The sequence below is a fragment of the Papio anubis genome, chromosome 9 (genome assembly GCF_008728515.1).
Source record: "Papio anubis isolate 15944 chromosome 9, Panubis1.0, whole genome shotgun sequence".
Taxonomy (NCBI): domain Eukaryota; kingdom Metazoa; phylum Chordata; class Mammalia; order Primates; family Cercopithecidae; genus Papio; species Papio anubis.
The window spans coordinates 103,459,282-103,476,800 of record NC_044984.1 but is presented as its reverse complement, the minus strand read 5'-3'; the positions used below and the strand labels follow the sequence as shown (position 1 = coordinate 103,476,800).

At 43.9% G+C, this 17,519-nt stretch overlaps 1 protein-coding gene across 3 annotated transcripts in view; it reads right to left on the bottom strand.

The window, feature by feature from the left end:
• ACACB (acetyl-CoA carboxylase beta) overlaps positions 1–17,519 on the bottom strand; it is a 164,603-nt gene that overhangs the window by 77,147 nt on the left and 69,937 nt on the right. For all 3 annotated transcript variants that reach the window (XM_021922881.2, XM_031650731.1, XM_021922882.2), the window contains 4 exons: positions 16,966–17,175; positions 16,174–16,344; positions 4,368–4,529; positions 2,515–2,678 (listed from right to left, as the gene is read on the bottom strand). In XM_021922881.2, the coding sequence (XP_021778573.2) occupies positions 2,515–2,678; positions 4,368–4,529; positions 16,174–16,344; positions 16,966–17,175 (707 nt within the window). The remainder of the gene's footprint in view (positions 1–2,514; positions 2,679–4,367; positions 4,530–16,173; positions 16,345–16,965; positions 17,176–17,519) is intronic.

Genomic DNA, 17,519 nt, shown 5'->3' with positions numbered 1-17,519 from the left:
AGTTCAAATGGCTAAACCTCAGGCTGGGCGTGGTGGCTCACGCCTGTAATCCCAGCACTTTGGGAGGCCAAGGTGGGCGGATCACCTAAGGTCGGGTGTTCAAGACCAGCCTGACCAACATGGAGAAACCCCATCTCTACTAAAAATACAAAATTAGCCAGGCGTGGTGGTGCATGCCTGTAATCTCAGCTACTTGGGAAGCTGAGGCAGGTGAATTGCTTGAACCCGGGAGGCAAGGTTGCGGTGAGCCAAGATTGTGGCATTGCACTCCAGCCTGGACAACAAGAGCGAAACTCCATCTGAAAAAAAAAACACAAATGGCTAAACCTCTACTCCCTATGGATTCACGGTGAGTGTGGGCAGGTATCTGAATACCTCTTCTTCTGGGAGAGAAAGCTTTCTTTCTTTCTCTTTTGAGACGGAGTCTCACTCTGTCGCCCAGGTTGGAGTGCAGTGGCACAATCTCAGCTCACTACAACCCCTGCCTCCCACGTTCAAGTGATTCTCCTGCCTCAGCCTCCCAAGTAGCTGGGATTACAGGCGCCCACCACCATGCCTGGCTAATTGTTATATTTTTAGTAGAGATGGGGTTTCACTCTTGTTGCCCAGGATGGTCTCGAACTTAGTGCTGGGATTACATGCGTGAGCCACCGAGCCCCCCCTTTTTTTTTTGAGACGGAGTTTCACTCTTGTTGCCCAGGCTGGTGTGAAATGGCATGATCTCAGCTCACTGCAACCTCCACCTCCCAGGTTCAAGCAATTCTCCTGCCTCAGCCTCCTGAATAGCTGATATTACAGGCAGCCACCAGGACGCCCCGCTAATTTTTGTATTTTTAGTAGAGACAGGGTTTCGTCCTGTTGGCCAGGCTGGTCGTAAACTCCTGACTTCAAGTGATCCGCCGTGGCCTCCGAAACTGCTGGGATTACAGGCATGAGCCACTGTGCCTAGCCGAGAAAGTTTTCATGTCTTGCAGCATCCTGTGTGCTGTCAGCAGGTAACAGGGAAGGACACTGATGACCCCATTTTGGGGGTGAGAAAATGAAGACCCAGTGAGGTCAAACAAGGGTATCCACAGGCCATGAGTCAGCTGTGGGTCTGGAAGCCGGGTCTGAGTTAACTCGCTGGCCTCACGGGTGCGTGGCTTGTCCCAGTTTCCTCGGGGCAGTCCCCATTTTAGCATTGAGAAGTCCTTCAGCCTGAGAAACCAGTGCCAGGAAAACCAGGAGAGCTGATCTCCCTGCTGGACTCTCACTAAGAGCAATAAGAAAAGCTGGAATTTCTGCCTATGAGTTCTGTTGAAGTTGCAGTTGATCCACTCGTAGCAGGTGACAAGCCACAGGTCACTTCACTCGGAGGGGTCTGGGTTGGCTGACCTGTCTCCCGCATCCTATTAAGCCCTTTTTGCTGCAATTTTCCATAAACTTCAAAGATCTCAATTTTTCACTAAGCATGATTAAAATTAATTATTCTAAGCTGGCAAAGAAAGCCTGATCATCAAAACTGCCCAACTCAATTCAATTCATGGCTAAGTGCCCCAGGCCAGATTTTAATGCTAAGGCCTTTGGGATTTTTTCACTCCGAAGGGCAGTTATTTACCCACACAAAAACCTTTAATTACAAAGTAAACTAGTTTTCTACCTTTCCACACCCATGTCAAGTCAGGGCAAGTGTCGGATGTGGTGTGTCAGAATTTGGGGGTCCCTCTGTCAATGTGGGCTTAAGCTCTGCAGAAACTATCACAAGCCTGGGAGGACTTGGCTGAGCTGGGGACATGGGGCTGCTGTCACAGGCCTCAGGGTGGTGGGTGGTTCACAGCAGGACACACTCCTTAAAATTTAGTCTTCCACATGAAATACAACCAATTAAGGAACTACCGATAAGGTTTAAATGTAAAGGAGTTTCCCTCCCCCTTTCTTCAGCTATAGTACTTAGCACCTTTTAAACTTTGGGTACTCCTTGAACGATCTTTAGATCTCCTTCAAGCTAGACCTCTTATAAGCTCAAGACCAAATGACATGGTGCACTCATTTTACTCTGTGGATCTTCAATAAAGGAAAAGGGCAGGCTTTGACCTTGAACTTCAAGCACAGGGTATTTAAAATGGGGCCTACCCTGTGATTTACTTTTCTGGGTCTCCTCAAATGCAACTGTATCTGAAGCCCCAGGGGACCTTTTAGTTTCTTAAAGGAAGGAATTGGGAAAAGGAGGAAGTGGGAAGGGAAGGAAAGAAGGAAGGAAGGAAAAACCGAGGAAGAAAGGGAGGGGGAGGAAAGCAGAGAAGGGAGGAAAAGAAGGAATGAGGGAGGAAGGGAGGAAGAAAGAAGACAGGAAGACAGGGGGAAGGGGAGGAGAGGGGAGGGGAGGGAATGGAAGGGGAGGGGAGGGCAGAAGAGGGGAGGAAGGAAGGAAGACAATGGAAGGGAAGGAAGGAAGAAAGAAGAGAGAGAGGCTGGGAGGGAGGGAGGGAGGGAGGGAGGGAAGGAAGGAAGGGAGGGAGGGAGGGAGATACTGACGAAATGGCCTCTTCCCGGTTCTCTCCCCAGGAGAAGCAGTGCCCAAACTGGGAATCCGCAAACTCATGCAGGCCTCCAGTAGCAGCCACACTGAAGTAACCCCACACGTTCTTGCTGCTGCGGAAATTCAGTTCCTGGACAGTCCCAGAGCTCGGCTTAAACCCCTGGAGTCCAGACAGAAAACACAAAATGGAAGAAATCATTACTCCAGATATATTTTCATCAGAATTCAGTCCTGGGAAAACCCAAGAACCCCTACCCTAACCAAAAGCTTAGCATAGGTTTTCATTATCCAGAATTGGAAATCTAACCTGTCTTCACTTTTATTTAAACTTTTTATATTTACCTCTGCAGGTGAAGAAATCTAGGGCGTCCCAGGCAGGGCCCTTGCTGCTGGGAAGGGGCCATTTCATCAGTATTTCCTTCCTTTCCTCTCTCCTCCCTTCCTCCTTCCCTTTCTCCCTTCTTCCTTCCTCACTTCCCCCTTCCCTCCTTCCTTTTCTACCCCTTCCTCCCTCCCTCCCTCCATCCTGGTCTACCTCACCCCATCGGCCAGGCTGCTGCCAACACACACCTGATCCCCTCTGGGGGAATGGCCTATCTCCCTCTGAGTACAATTTTGGTAAGAGTGGGTGGACATGGCACCTGTCACTGGGATTAGGGCTCCTGAACTAAGGGATGAAGGTTTCTGGGAGAGGTATGTAGAGGTGAGAGATGGAGAGACCCAAGAGCCTGGGCTGTTACCATACCTGGTCCTCCATCCTCCCAGGAATGTGGGAACTAGCCATCATCCCTCCAAAAAATTCCCCTTTTGCATGTCCACCAGAGTCGGTGTTTGGTTCATAGCCAAGAACCCCAAACAAATGCAGCTACCCTAGCTTAAAATTATTTAATTAAAAGGGGTGGAGGTGTACCCTCTCTTACCCCCAGGTTCCTGAGTGTAATAATTAAGCCATTAAGTTGTAGTAGATTGATGAGTCCTGTGATAATCAATGGTTGCTATGCATGTAAACTGTAAGGGATGCCAGTTGGTTTGTTTTTTAAGACCCAAGTAAGACCAAGTCACAAAGGGACTGTCTACAATGAGCCAGACTTTATACTGTGGCAAAAAAAGCACACGGGGCCAGAAATCCAAGGACTAGGGTTCTAAACCTGGCTGCTTGTCCCAAAGATAGGCATGGCTTTTGGAATCTACTGACGGGTCTCAGCAGGTCCCAGACGAGAGACAGGAAGCAAGTTACCCCAGGCTCTTTGCCTGTAATGTGGAGTGACAATGTCCAGCAGCAGGAGTTCCTATAAGTGAGCACTGAGACACGGGAAGGCTCGGCTCAGAGCCTGGCAGTAATCCAAAAATCCAATAAATCCAGCCGGGTGCAGTGGCTCATGCCTGTAATCCCAACACTTTGGAGGCCGAGGCGGGAGAATCACTTGAAGTCAGGAGTTCGAGACAAGCCTGGCCAATATGGTGAAACCCCGTCTCTACTAAAAATAGAAAAATTAGCCGGGCATTGTGGCGGGCACCTGTAATCCCAGCTACTTGGGAGGCTGAAGCAGGAGAATCGCTTGAACCTGGGAGGCGGAGGTCGTAGTGAGCCAAGATCACATCACTGCACTCCAGCCTGGGTGACAGAGTGAGACTTCATCTCACAAAAACAAGAATAAAAATAAATAAAAATCCAATAAATCCAATAATCCAATAAACCATGGCATGTCCCTTCCCATGCCTCAGTTTCCCCATTTGTAAACTGAGATGCCTGGATAGCTTATGGGTGTCTCTTCTCAGGCCAACATCCAGGGTCCCCACATGCTGGGAGATCTGAGATGGTGGAAACACAGGGGCCCGCATAACTTGCCTCATCTGGGTTTTCACTGGTGATTCTGGCGGCAATGACGTGACCTCGGGCGAGGGGAGGGTTTGACGGGGTTTCGAAAGAAATGGGAGTCACTCCCCATGGCGACTCTCCGTACAGAAGCCGGATATCCTTCAGCCGGTGCAGTGGCACGCCCATGGCGATCTAAAATCAAGAGATCCAACCCACAGACTGTCAGCCCTACCAGAACACGGCCCCAAAACACCAGGCACAGTGGTAGATGCAATAGAGGTTCAGTCAATGATTTAGGATATACAGACACTACTCTATAGACAACATGGTGCTCTACTGTGGCCAGAAAGCCAAAGAAAGAAAAAGCCGTAAGGCATGAATCTTTCATGGTGGAGCAAATAGTACATTTGGGAAAAGGAAAAATATTTATGAAAGGACATCACACAAGAAAATACATGCATTAAGTAATACACGCACTAGACTTTTACAGCTAGGGAAGGTGAGAAGTAACCATGTTGGCTGTAGAGTTAAAGGAGGTTCTTGTAAAGGGCACCCAAAGATGAAACTGGACATGAAGAATTGGTAAAAAATAGACAATTATGGAACCAGCTTAACCAAATGATCAGAGTTAACATGCTTCATGATGGGATGTATTAAGGACACAACACCTGTGTAGCATTCTGCCAAAATGTGTAGCAGGAATTGAACAAGGAAGAAACATCAGAGAAATCCACAGTGAGGGACATTCTGCCTGAGCTCCTCAAAAATGCCAGTGTTCATGCCTGTAATCCCAGCACTTTGGGAGGCCGAAGCAGGCAGATCGCTCGAGCCTAGGAGTTGGAGACCAGTCTGGGCAACATAATGAGACCCCATCTCTACAGAAAAAATTAAAAAAACATTAGCCGGGCATGGTGACTTGCACTTGTGGTCCCAGCTACTCAGGAGGCTGAGGAGGGAGGATTACTCAAGTGTGGGAGGTTGAAGCCATAGTGAGTCATGATTGTACCACTGCACTCCAGCCTGAGTGACAGAGCAAGACTCCATCACAAAAAAAAAAAAAAAAAAAAAATTAATGCCAATGTCAAGGATGAAAAAAGACTATGGAATGCTTTCAGATTAAAGAGATTAAAGACACATGAAAATAAAATGGAATATGTCACCCTGGGCTAGATCCTGGATTTAAGAGACAAACAAAAAACAGCCATAAAGAGACATTATTGGAACAACAGGGAAAATATTTAATGTGAATGGCATATGTTAGATACAGATGTGGCATCAATGCTATATTTCTCAAGTGTCATAACTGCACTAGGGTACTGGACCAGAATGTTCTTGTTCTAGGGGGCCCTTAGAATGAAGTATTCAGAGGCCATATGTTACGAAGTTTCACTCAAACCATTGCTCAAAAGATTTAGCCCATGGCCAGGCACAATGACACACACCTGTAATCCCAGCATTTTGGGAGGCTGAGGTGGGCTGATCAATTGAGGTCAGGAGTTTGAGACCAGCCTGGCCAACATGGTGAAGCCCTGCCTCTACTAAAAATACAAAAATTAGCTGGGTGTGGTGGCGTGCACCTATAATCCCAGCTACTTGGGAGACTGAGGCAGAAGAATCACTTGAACCTGGGAGGTGGAGGTTGTAGTGAGCCAAGATCGCACCACTGCACTCCAGCCTGGGTGACAGCGAGAGACTCCATCTCAAAAAAAAAAAAAAAAGATTGAGCCCCCTAAAATTATACAAACAGACAGAAGAAAGGCAAAGCAAATGTGGCAACTGATGGATCTACATGCAGGGTGTATGGGTGTTAATTGTATCATTCTTGCAACTTTTTGAAATCTTTCAAACTAAAAAAAATAGAGAAATTTTTTTTTAATTCTGTGGAAGGAAGAAAAAGAGGAAGGGAGGAAGACCAGCCTGGGCAATATAATGAGATCCCATTATGGGAAGAAAGAAGGAAGGAAGAAAACAATAAAAAAATTGAGAGAAGAAATAAAGGACATCCAAATTGGAAAGGAAGAAGTCCAATTATCCTTGTTTACAGATGATATGATCTTAAAATTGGAAAAACCTAAAGAATCCACCAAAAAACTATTCAAATTGATAAAAAAAAAAAATTCAGTAAATCTACAGGATACAAAATCAACATATAAAAATCAGTAGCATTTCTATATGCCAAGAGCGAACAATCTGGAAAAAAAAATCAAGAAAGTAATTCCATTTAGGATAGCTACAAATAAAATAAAATCCCTGGAATAAACTTAACCAAAGAAGTAAAAGGTCTCGATAATAAAAAGCATAAAACATTGATGTAAGACATTGAAGAGAACACAAAAAAATGGAAAGACATTCCATGTTCATGGTTTGGTAGAATCAGTATTGTTAAAATTGTTGTATTACCCAAAGCAATCTATAGATTCAATGCAATCCCTATCAAAATACCAATGACATTCTTTACAGAAATAGAAAAAAAAAAAATCCTACAATTTATATGGAAACACAAAAGACCCAGAATAGCCAATACCATCCTGAATAAAAAGAACAAACACTGGAGGAATCAAATTACCTGACTAGGAGTTATACTACAGAGCTACAGTAACCAAAACAGGGTGGCACTGACATAAAAACAAACACATAGACCAATAGGACAGAATAGAGAACCCAGAAACAAATCCATACATCTACAGTGAACTCATTTTTGACAAACTTGCAAAGAACATGCAGTGGGAAAAAAGTCTCTTCAATAAATGGCGCTGGGAAAACTGGATATCCATATGCCGAATCATAAATGAAGAATCAAATTCTTCAAATCAAACTGAACTAAAGACTTAAATCTAAGACCTCAAATTATGAAACTACTAGAAGAAAACATTTGGGGAACTCTTGGGAATGTCAGTCTGGGCAAAAATTTATTGAGTAATACTCCAAAGGCACAGACAACTAAAGCAAAAAAGGAACAAACGGGATCAAATCAAGTTAAGAAACTTTTGCACAGCAAAGGAAACAATCAACAAAGGGAAGAGACAACCCACAGCATGGGATAAAATATTTGCAAACTATCCACCTGACAAGGAATTAATAACCAGAATACATAAGCACCTCAAGGATGAGCAGGGTGACTCATACCTGTAACACCAGCACTTTGGGAGGCTAAGGTGGGAGGGTTGCTTGAACCCAAGAGTTTGAGACCAGCCTAGACAACATAGCGAGACCTTATCTCTACAAAAAATTTTAAAAAGTCAGCTGGGCATGGTGGTGTACACCTGTAGTCTCAGCTACTCAGGAGGCTGATGTGGGAGAATCACTTGAGCCCAGGAGGTCAAGACTGCAGTGACCCATGATCATGCCACTGCATTCCAGCCTGGGCAGCAGAGCAAGGTTCTGTCTCAAAAACAAAAAAGAAGCTAAAACAACTCAGTAGGAAAAAGTCTAATGAATCCCATTAAAAATAGACAAAATATCTGAATAGACATTTCCCAAAAGAAGACATACGAATGGCAAACAGGCATATGAAAAGGCACTCAACATCATTGAACATCAGAGAAATGCAAATCAAAACTACAATGAGACATCATCTCACTCCAGTTAGAATGGCTTTTATCCAAAAGACAGGCAATAAGAAATGCTAGCGGCCAGGCATGGTGGCTCAAGCCTGTAATCCCAGCACCTTGGGAGGCCGAGGCGGGTGGATCACGAAGTCAGGAGATCAAGACTATCCTGGCTAACATGGTGAAATCCTGTCTCTACTAAAAATACAAAAATTAGCTGAGCGTCATGGCGTGCGCCTATAGTCCCAGATACTCAGGAGGCTGAGGCAGGAGAATTGCCTGAACCTGTGAAGTGGAAGTTGCAGTGAGCCGAGATCACGCCACTGCACTCCAGCCTAGGTGACAGAGCAAGACTCAGTCTCAAAAAAAAAAAAAAGAAAAGAAAGAAAGAAAAAAAAGAAAAAAAAGAAATGCTAGCAAGGACGTGGAGAAAAGGGGCCCCTCATACACTGTTGGTAGAACTCAAAATTAGTACAACCACTATGGAAGACAATATGGAGGTTCCTCAAAAAAACTAGAAGTAGACGGGTGCCCAAGATGGCCGAATAGGAACAGCTCCAGCCTCCAGCTCCCAGCATTAGTGACACAGAAGACGGGTGATTTCTTCATTTTCAACTGAGGTACCGGATTCATTTCACTGGGGCGTGTCAGACAGCTGATGCTGGTCCACGGTTACAGCCCGACCAGTGAGAGCTGAAGCAGGGCAAGGCACTGCCTCACCTGGGAAGCGTAAGGGGGAAGGGAATTCCTTTTCCTAGCCAAGGGAAATTGAGACACACAACACCTGGAAAATCGGGTAACTCCCACCCTAATACTGCGCTTTACCAAGGGTCTTAGCAAACGGCACACCAGGAGATTATATCCCACACCTGGCCCAAAGGGTCCCACACCCACAGAGCCTCCCTCATTGCTAGCACAGCAGTCTGAGATCTAACTGCAAGGTGGCAGGGAGGCTGGGGAGGGGTGCCCGCCATTGCTGAGGCTTAAGTAGATAAACAAAGCTGCCAGGAAGCTCGAATTGGGTGCAGCCCACCACAGCTCAAGGAGGCCTGCCTGCCTCTGTAGACTCCACCTCTGGGGACAGGGCATAGCTAAACAAAAACCAGCAGAAACCTCTGCAGATGTAAAAGTCCCCATCTGACAGCTTTGAAGAGAGCAGTGGTTCTCCCAGCACGGAGGTTGAGATCTGAGAACGGACAGACTGCCTGCTCAAGTGGGTCCCCAACACCTGAGTAGCCTAACTGGGAGACATCCCCCACTAGGTGCAGACCGACACCTCACAGCTCACACGGTGGGGTACACCTGAGATGGAGCTTTCAGAGCAAGAATCAGATAGCAGCACTCGCTGTTCAGCAATATTCTGCAGCCTCCGCTGCTGATACCCAGGCAAACAGGGTCTGGAGTGGACCTCAAGCAATCTCCAGCAGACCTACAGCTGAGGGTCCTGACTGTTAGAAGGAAAACTAACAAACAGAAAGGACACCCACACCAAAACCCCATCAGTACGTCACCATCATCAAAGACCAAAGGCAGACAAAACCACAAAGATGGGGAAAAAGCAGTGCAGAAAAGCTGGAAATTCAAAAAATCAGAGCGCATCTCCCCCTCCAAAGAAATGCAGCTCATCGCCAGCAACGGAACAAAGTTGGACGGAGAATGACTTTGACAAGTTCAGAGAAGAAGGCTTCAGTCAATCGAACTTCTCAGAGCTAAAGGAGGAACTACGTAACCAGTGCAAAGAAACTAAAAACCTTGAAAAAAGAATGGATGAATGGATAACTAGAATAATCAATGCAGAGAAGACCTTAAAAGAACTGATAGAGATGAAAACCATGATATGAGAACTACGTGACAAATGCACAAGCTTCAGTAACTGACTCGATCAACTGGTAGAAAGATTATCAGTGATTGAAGATCAAACGAATGAAATGAAGCAAGAAGAGAAATGTAGACAAAAAAGAGTAAAAAGAAATGAACAAAGCCTCCAAGAAATATGGGATTATGTGAAAAGACCAAATCTACATCTGATTGGTGTGCCTGAAAGTGACGGGGAAAATGGAACCAAGTTGGAAAATACTCTGCAGGATATCATCCAGGAGAACTTCCCCAACCTAGTAAGGCAGGCCAACATTCAAATTCAGGAAATACAGAGAACGCCACAAAGATACTCCTCGAGAAGAGAAACTCCAAGACACATAATTGTCAGATTCACCAAAGTTGAAATGAAAGAAAAAATGTTAAGGGCAGCCAGAGAGAAAGGTCGGGTTACCTACAAAGGGAAGCTCATCAGACTAACAGCAGATCTCTTGGCAGAAACTCTACAAGCGAGAAAAGAGTGGGGGCCAATATTCAACATTCTTAAAGAAAAAATTTTCAACCCAGAATTTCATATCCAGCCAAACTAAGTTTCATAAGTGAAGGAGAAATAAAATCCTTTACAGACAAGCAAATGCTTAGAGATTTTGTCACCACCAGGCCTGCCCTACAAGAGATCCTGAAGGAAGCACTAAACATGGAAAGGAACAACCGGTACCAGCCATTGCAAAAACATGCCAAAATGTAAAGTCCATCGATGCTAGGAAGAAACTGCATCAACTAACAAGCAAAATAACCGACTAATATCATAATGACTGTATCAAGTTCACACATAACAATATTAACCTTAAATGTAAATGGACTAAATGGTCCAATTAAAAGACACAGACTGGCAAATTGGATAAAGAGTCAAGACCCATCAGTTTGCTGTATTCAGGAGACCCATCTCACATGCAGAGACACACAAAGGCTCAAAATAAAGGGATGGAGGAAGATCTACCAAGCAAATGGAAAACAAAAAAAAGCAGGGGTTGCAGTCCTAGTCTCTGATAAAACAGACTTCAAACCATCACAGATCAAAAGAGACAAAGAAGGCCATTACATAACGGTAAAGGGATCAATTCATCAGGAAGAGGTAACTATCCTAAATATATATGCACCCAATACAGGAGCACCCAGATTCACAAAGTAAGTCCTTAGAGACTTACAAAGAGATTTAGACTCCCATACAATAATAACGGGAGACTTTAACACCCCACTGTCAACATTAGACAGATCAACGAGACAGAAAGTTAACAAGGATATCCAGGAATTGAACTCAACTCTGTACCAAGCAGACCTAATAGACATCTACAGAACTCTCCACCCCAAATCAACAGAATGTACATTCTTCTCAGCACCACATCGCACTTATTCCAAAACTGACCACATAGTTGGAAGTAAAGCACTCTTCAGCAAATGTAAAGAACAAAAATTATAACAAACTGTCTCTCAGACCACAGTGCAATCAAACTAGAACTCAGGACTAAGAAACTCAATCAAAATCGCTCAACTACATGGAAACTGAACAACCTGCTCCTGAATGACTACTGGGTACATAACGAAATGAAGGCAGAAATAAAGATGTTCATTGAAACCAATGAGAACAAAGATACAACATACCAGAATCTCTGGGACACATTTAAAGCAGTGTGTAGAGGGAAATTTATAGCACTAAATGCCCACAAGAGAAAGCAGGAAAGATCTAAAATTGACATCCTAACATCACAATTAAAAGAACTAGAGAAGCAAGAGCAAACATATCTAAAAGCTAGCAGAAGGCAAGAAATAACTAAGATCAGAGCAGAACTGAAGGAGATAGAGACATTGAAAAAACCCCTCCAAAATCAATAATGAATCCAGGAGTTGCTCTTGAAAAGATCAACAAAATTGATAGACCGCTAGCAAGCACCAATTGGAAGAAGAAAGCAGGAAGAATCAAATAGACGAATAAAAATGATAAAGGGATATCACCACCAACCCCACATAAACCAACAACGAACAGTCACAACAAACTAGAAAACTCTAGAAGAAATGATAATTTTTGGACACTTACACCTCCCCAAGACTAAACTAGGAAGTTGAATCCCTGAATAGACCAATAGCAGGCTCTGAAATTGAGGCACAACTAATAGCCCACCAACCAAAAAAAGCTCCAGGACCACCTGGATTCACAGCCTAATTCCCACCGGAGGGTACAAGGAGGAGCTGGCACCATTCCTTCTGAAACTATTCCAATCAATAGAAAAAGAGGAATCCTCCCTAACTCATTTTATGAGGCCAACATCATCCTGATACCAAAGCCTGGCAGAGACACAACAAAAAGAGAGAATTTTAGACCAATATCCCTGATGAAACAATGCAAAAATCTTCAATAAAATACTGGCAAAACCTAATCCAGCAGCACATCAAAAAGCTTATCCACCATGATCATGGGCTTCATCCCTTGGATGCAAGGCTGGTTCAACATATGCAAATCAATAAACGTGAATCCAGCTTATAAACAGAACCAAAGCCAAAACGCGATAGATTATCCTTTAATAGATGCAGAAAAGGCCTTTGACAAAATTCAACAGCCCTTCATGCTAAAAACTCTCAATAAATTTGGTATTGATGGAATGTATCTCAAAATAATAATAAGAGCTATTTATGACAAACCCACAGCCAATATCATAATGGAATGGGCAGCAAAACTGGAAGCATTCCCTTTGAAAACTGGCAAGATAGGATGCCTCTCTCACCACTCCTATTCAACATAGTGTTGGAAGTTCCCATAGGGCAATCAGGCAACAGAAAGAATAAAGGTATTCAGCTAGGGAAAGAAGAATAAATTGCCCCCTGTTTCCAGATGACATCATTGTATATTTAGAAACCCCATTGTCTCAGCCCAAAAATCTCCCTTAAGCTGATAAGCAACTTCAGCAAAGTCTCAGGACACAAAATCAATGTGCAAAAATCACAAGCATTCTTATACACCAGTAACAGACAAACAGAGGGCCAAATCATGAATGAACTCCCATTCACAATATCTTCAAAGGGAATAAAACACCTAGGAATCCAACTTACAAGGGATGTAAAGGACTCTTCTAGGAGAACTACAAACCACTGCTCAGTGAAATAAAAGAGGACACAAACAAATGGAAGAACATACCATGCTCATGGAGAGGAAGAACATACCATGCTCATGGATAGGAAGAATCAATATTGTGAAAATGGCCATACTGCCCAAGGTAATTTATAGATTCAATGCCATCCCCATTAAGCTACCAATGACTTTCTTCACAGAATTGGAAAAAACTGCTTTAAAGTTCATATGAAACCAAAAAAGACCCACATTGCCAAGACAATCCTAAGCCAAAAGAACAAAGCTGGAGGCATCATACTACCTGACTTCAAACTATACTACAAGGCTACAGTAACCAAAACAGCATGGTACTGGTACCAAAACAGAGACATAGACCAATGGAACAGAACAGAGCCCTCAGAAATAATACCACACATCTACAGCCATCTGATCTTTGACAAACCTGACAAAAACAAGAAATGGGGAAAGGATTCCCTATTTAATAAATGGTGCTGGGAAAATTGGCTAGCCATAAGTAGAAAGCTGAAACTGGATCCTTTCCTTACTCCTTATACAAAAATTAATTCAAGATGGGTTAGAGACTTAAATGTTAGACCTAAAACCATAAAAACCCTAGAAGAAAACCTAGGTAATACCATTCAGGACATAGGCATGGGCAAGGACTTCATGTCTAAAACACCAAAAGCAACAGCAACAAAAGCCAAAATTGACAAATGGGATCTAATTAAACTAAAGAGCTTCTGCACAGCAAAAGAAACTACCATCAGAGTGAACAGGCAACCTACAGAATGGGAGAAAATTTTTGCAATCTACTCATCTGACAAAGGGCTAATATCTAGAACCTACAAAGAACTCAAACAAATTTACAAGAAAAAAGCAAACAACCCCATCAAAAAGTGGGCAAAGGATATGAACAGACACTTCTCAAAAGAAGACATTCATACAGCCAACAGACACATGAAAAAATGCTCATCATCACTCACCATCAGAGAAATGCAAATCAAAACCACAATGAGATACCATCTCACACCAGTTAGAATGGCAATCATTAAAAAATCAGGAAACAACAGGTGCTGGAGAGGATGTGGAGAAATAGGAATAATTTTACACTGTTGGTGGGACTGTAAACTAGTTCAACCATTGTGGAAAACAGTGTGGTGATTCCTCAAGGATCTAGAACTAGAAATACCATTTGATCCAGCCATCTCATTACTGGGTATATACCCAAAGGATTATAAACCATGCTGCTGTAAAGACACATGCACATGTATGTTTAATGCGGCACTATTCACAATAGCAAAGACTTGGAATCAACCCAAATGTCCATCAATGACAGACTGGATTAAGAAAATGTGGCACATATACACCATGGAATACTATGCAGCCATAAAAAAGGATCAGTTTGTGTCCTTTGTAGGGACATAGATGCAGCTGGAAACCATCATTCTCAGCAAACTATCACAAGAACAGAAAACCAAACACCGCATGTTCTCACTCATAGGTGAGAACTGAACAATGAGATCACTTGGACACAGGAAGGGGAACATCACACACCAGGGCCTATTGTGGGGAGGGGACAGGGGGGAGGGATAGCATTAGGAGATATACCTAATGTAAATGATGAGTTAATGAGTACAGGACACCAACATGACACATGTATACATATGTAACAAACCTGCGTGTTGTGCACATGTACCCTAGAACTTAAAGTATAATAATAATAATAAAAAAAACTAGAAGTAGAACTATCAAACAATCTAGCAATCCTACTGCTAAATATATACTGAAAAGAAAGGAAATCAGTATATTGAAGAGATATCTGTACTCCCATGTTTATTGTAGCACTACTCACAATAGCCAAGATTTGGAATCAACCTAAATGTCCATCAACAGATGATTGGATAAAGAAAATGTGGTACAGGCTGGGCACAGTGGCTCATGCCTGTAATCCCAGCACTTTGGGAGGCTGAGGTGGGCGGATCATCTGAGGTCAGGAATTTGAGACCAGCCTGGCCAATATGGTGAAACCCCATCTCTACCAAAAATGCAAAAATTAGCTGGGCATGGTGGTGTGCACCTGTAATCCCAACTACTAGGGAGGCTGACGCAGGATAATTGCTTGAACACAGGAGGTGGAGGTTGCAGTGAGCTGAGATCGCACCACTACACTCCAGCCTGGGCAACAGAGCGAGACTCCATCTCAAAAACAAGAAAGAAAGAAAAAAGATAATGTGGTACCTTCACACAATGGAATACTATTCAGACATGAAAAAAGAATGAGACCATCATTTGCGACAACACAGATGGAACTGGAGAACATTATGTTAAATGAAATGAGCCAGGCACAGAAAAACAAACTTTGCATGTTCTCACTCATTTGTGGGAGCTAAAAATTAAAACAACGGAACTCACAGACACAGAGAGTAGAATGATGGCTACCAGAGGCTGGAAAGGAAGAGAGAGGGGCATGGAAGACGAGGATGGTTAATGGGCGCAAAAATGTAGTGATTAATAGAATGAATACGGCCTAGTATTTGATATAGCACAACAGGGTGACTACAGTCAACAATAATTTATTGTACATTTTAAAATTAAAAGAGTATAATTGGAATATTCATAACACCATAACACAAAGAAAGGATAAATGCTGGAGGGGGATGGATACCCATTTACTCTGATGTGATTATTACACATTGCATGCCTGGGAGGCGGAGGCCGCAGTGAGCTGAGATTGTGCCATTGCACTCTAGCCTGGGCGACAGAGCAAGACTCCATCTCAAAAAAACAAAAACAAAAACAAAAACAAAAATCTCTTGCACCCTGTAAATATATATACTTACTATATACCCATAAAAATTAAAAATAAAAAAAAAATTTAGAGTTCCCATTAACCCAAGAGTTTATAACTCTGGGTCACATAATCTTAACAGGGGTGATACTGCCTCTGAAGAGACAAATATTTGTTCTTGGGAGTGAAAAAACTCACTCTTTTCATGAATAAAGCACAGATACATCTACAATATCCAAACAGATATGTGGTATATCTGTGATATTAAAATTTCACAAGACAGGGATTAGGATATAAAATGTGTCCAAAGGATCTTTGCAGGGAGTGATAATGATAAAAAGGTTAAGAAACATTTCTCTAGGTTTATGGATGCCTGAAATTGTATAAAAGATATTTTCCCAGGGAGAACTGTAGCTTTTACAGATTTCTCAAAGTGCACTTTGGCCAGTCATTCCCCTGGGACAGTCAGCCAAGAGATGGGCGTGATGGACTAATGGGAGCAGCACATGGACCCCCGACCCAGGGCGGAGAAGTCCCAAGGCCCTAAGCCCGTTTTCTCACCTGTAGCTGGGCAGCCGGCAGATTGACGTCAGCGATCATTTCTGTGCAGGGATGTTCCACCTGCAAGCGAGGATTCAGCTCCAAGAAGTGGAAGCTGCCGTCCTGGCTGTAGAGGTATTCCACCGTCCCTGCACTCACATAGCCCACGGTCTTGGCCAGGCGGACGGCACACTGTGAAGAAACAGAAAGAGGCCAAGGGCGTTCCAGAGGTCTTTTCAGGGAACTGTAAATGGTGACTACCAGTTCCTTCACCAAATGCAGACTCAGCACCTGCTATGTGTGAAATATTTTGGGACTGGCCAGGTGTGGTGGCTCATGCCTGTCACCCTAGAACTTAAGGAGGCCAGGACGGGAGGATCACTTGAGGCCACGAGTTCAAGGCCAGCCTGGGCAACATAGCAAGACTCTGTCTCTACAAAAAACAATTTTTTTTAAATTAGCCAGACATGGCGACATATTCCTGTAGTCCCAGCTACTCGGGAGGCTGAGGTGGGAGGATCACTTGAGCCCAGGAGTTACAGGCTGATGTGAACTATCATCGCACCACTGCACTCCAGCCTGGGCAACACAGTGAGACTCTGTCTCAAAAAAGAAAAGAAATATTTGGGGAGTTCACAGACCAGCTAATCCAATAAACCTGTATGATGCTGAAATCACCTCTGGAATGGGCCCTCCTCCCTCCTGTTAGGCACCCATGCCACCATCCGGCCACACTGACCGTAGAAAGTTCTTCCTGACTCTGAGCTGAGACGGCTCTCTCTGAAGCTGACCCCTGGGCTCTAAGAAGTGTACCTGCTCCATGAACTCGAATATGGCCAGCGGGGCGATGGTGGCCGGTGCTTCCTCAACAATCTTCTGATGCCGCCGCTGGATGGAGCAGTCGCGACCAAACAGAGACACAGCATTCCCATACTGGTCGGCGAGGATCTGAACTTCCAGGTGACGGGCGTGCTGGGCCAGCTTCATGAGAAAGATGGGCGAGCCTGGGATCTCACTCTGTACCTGTCGGGGGAAGCAGAGCAGCCTGATCTTCATGGGGAAACCAGCTCTGGAAGCTTCTGGAAGTTCTCAGGAGAGACCATAAAACAAAGGCAGTGATGTGTTTAGGGTACTCATCCAGGACTCTGCTGATCTTTTACTTTTGTTGTCTCAAAGATATAATATTCTGTGGAGTCCTGACTCCACAGTAAGTAATAATGAGAAAGGGGCCCCAGGAGGCGGACGGCCCCAGGTGGGAAAGAACAATGAACAACTGCTTTAAGAGATGACTAATCACAAACAACCCCAGGACATAACAACCTCATAGCCCCTCCTCCAGCACCACCCTATAAAACCTCCCACCAGCC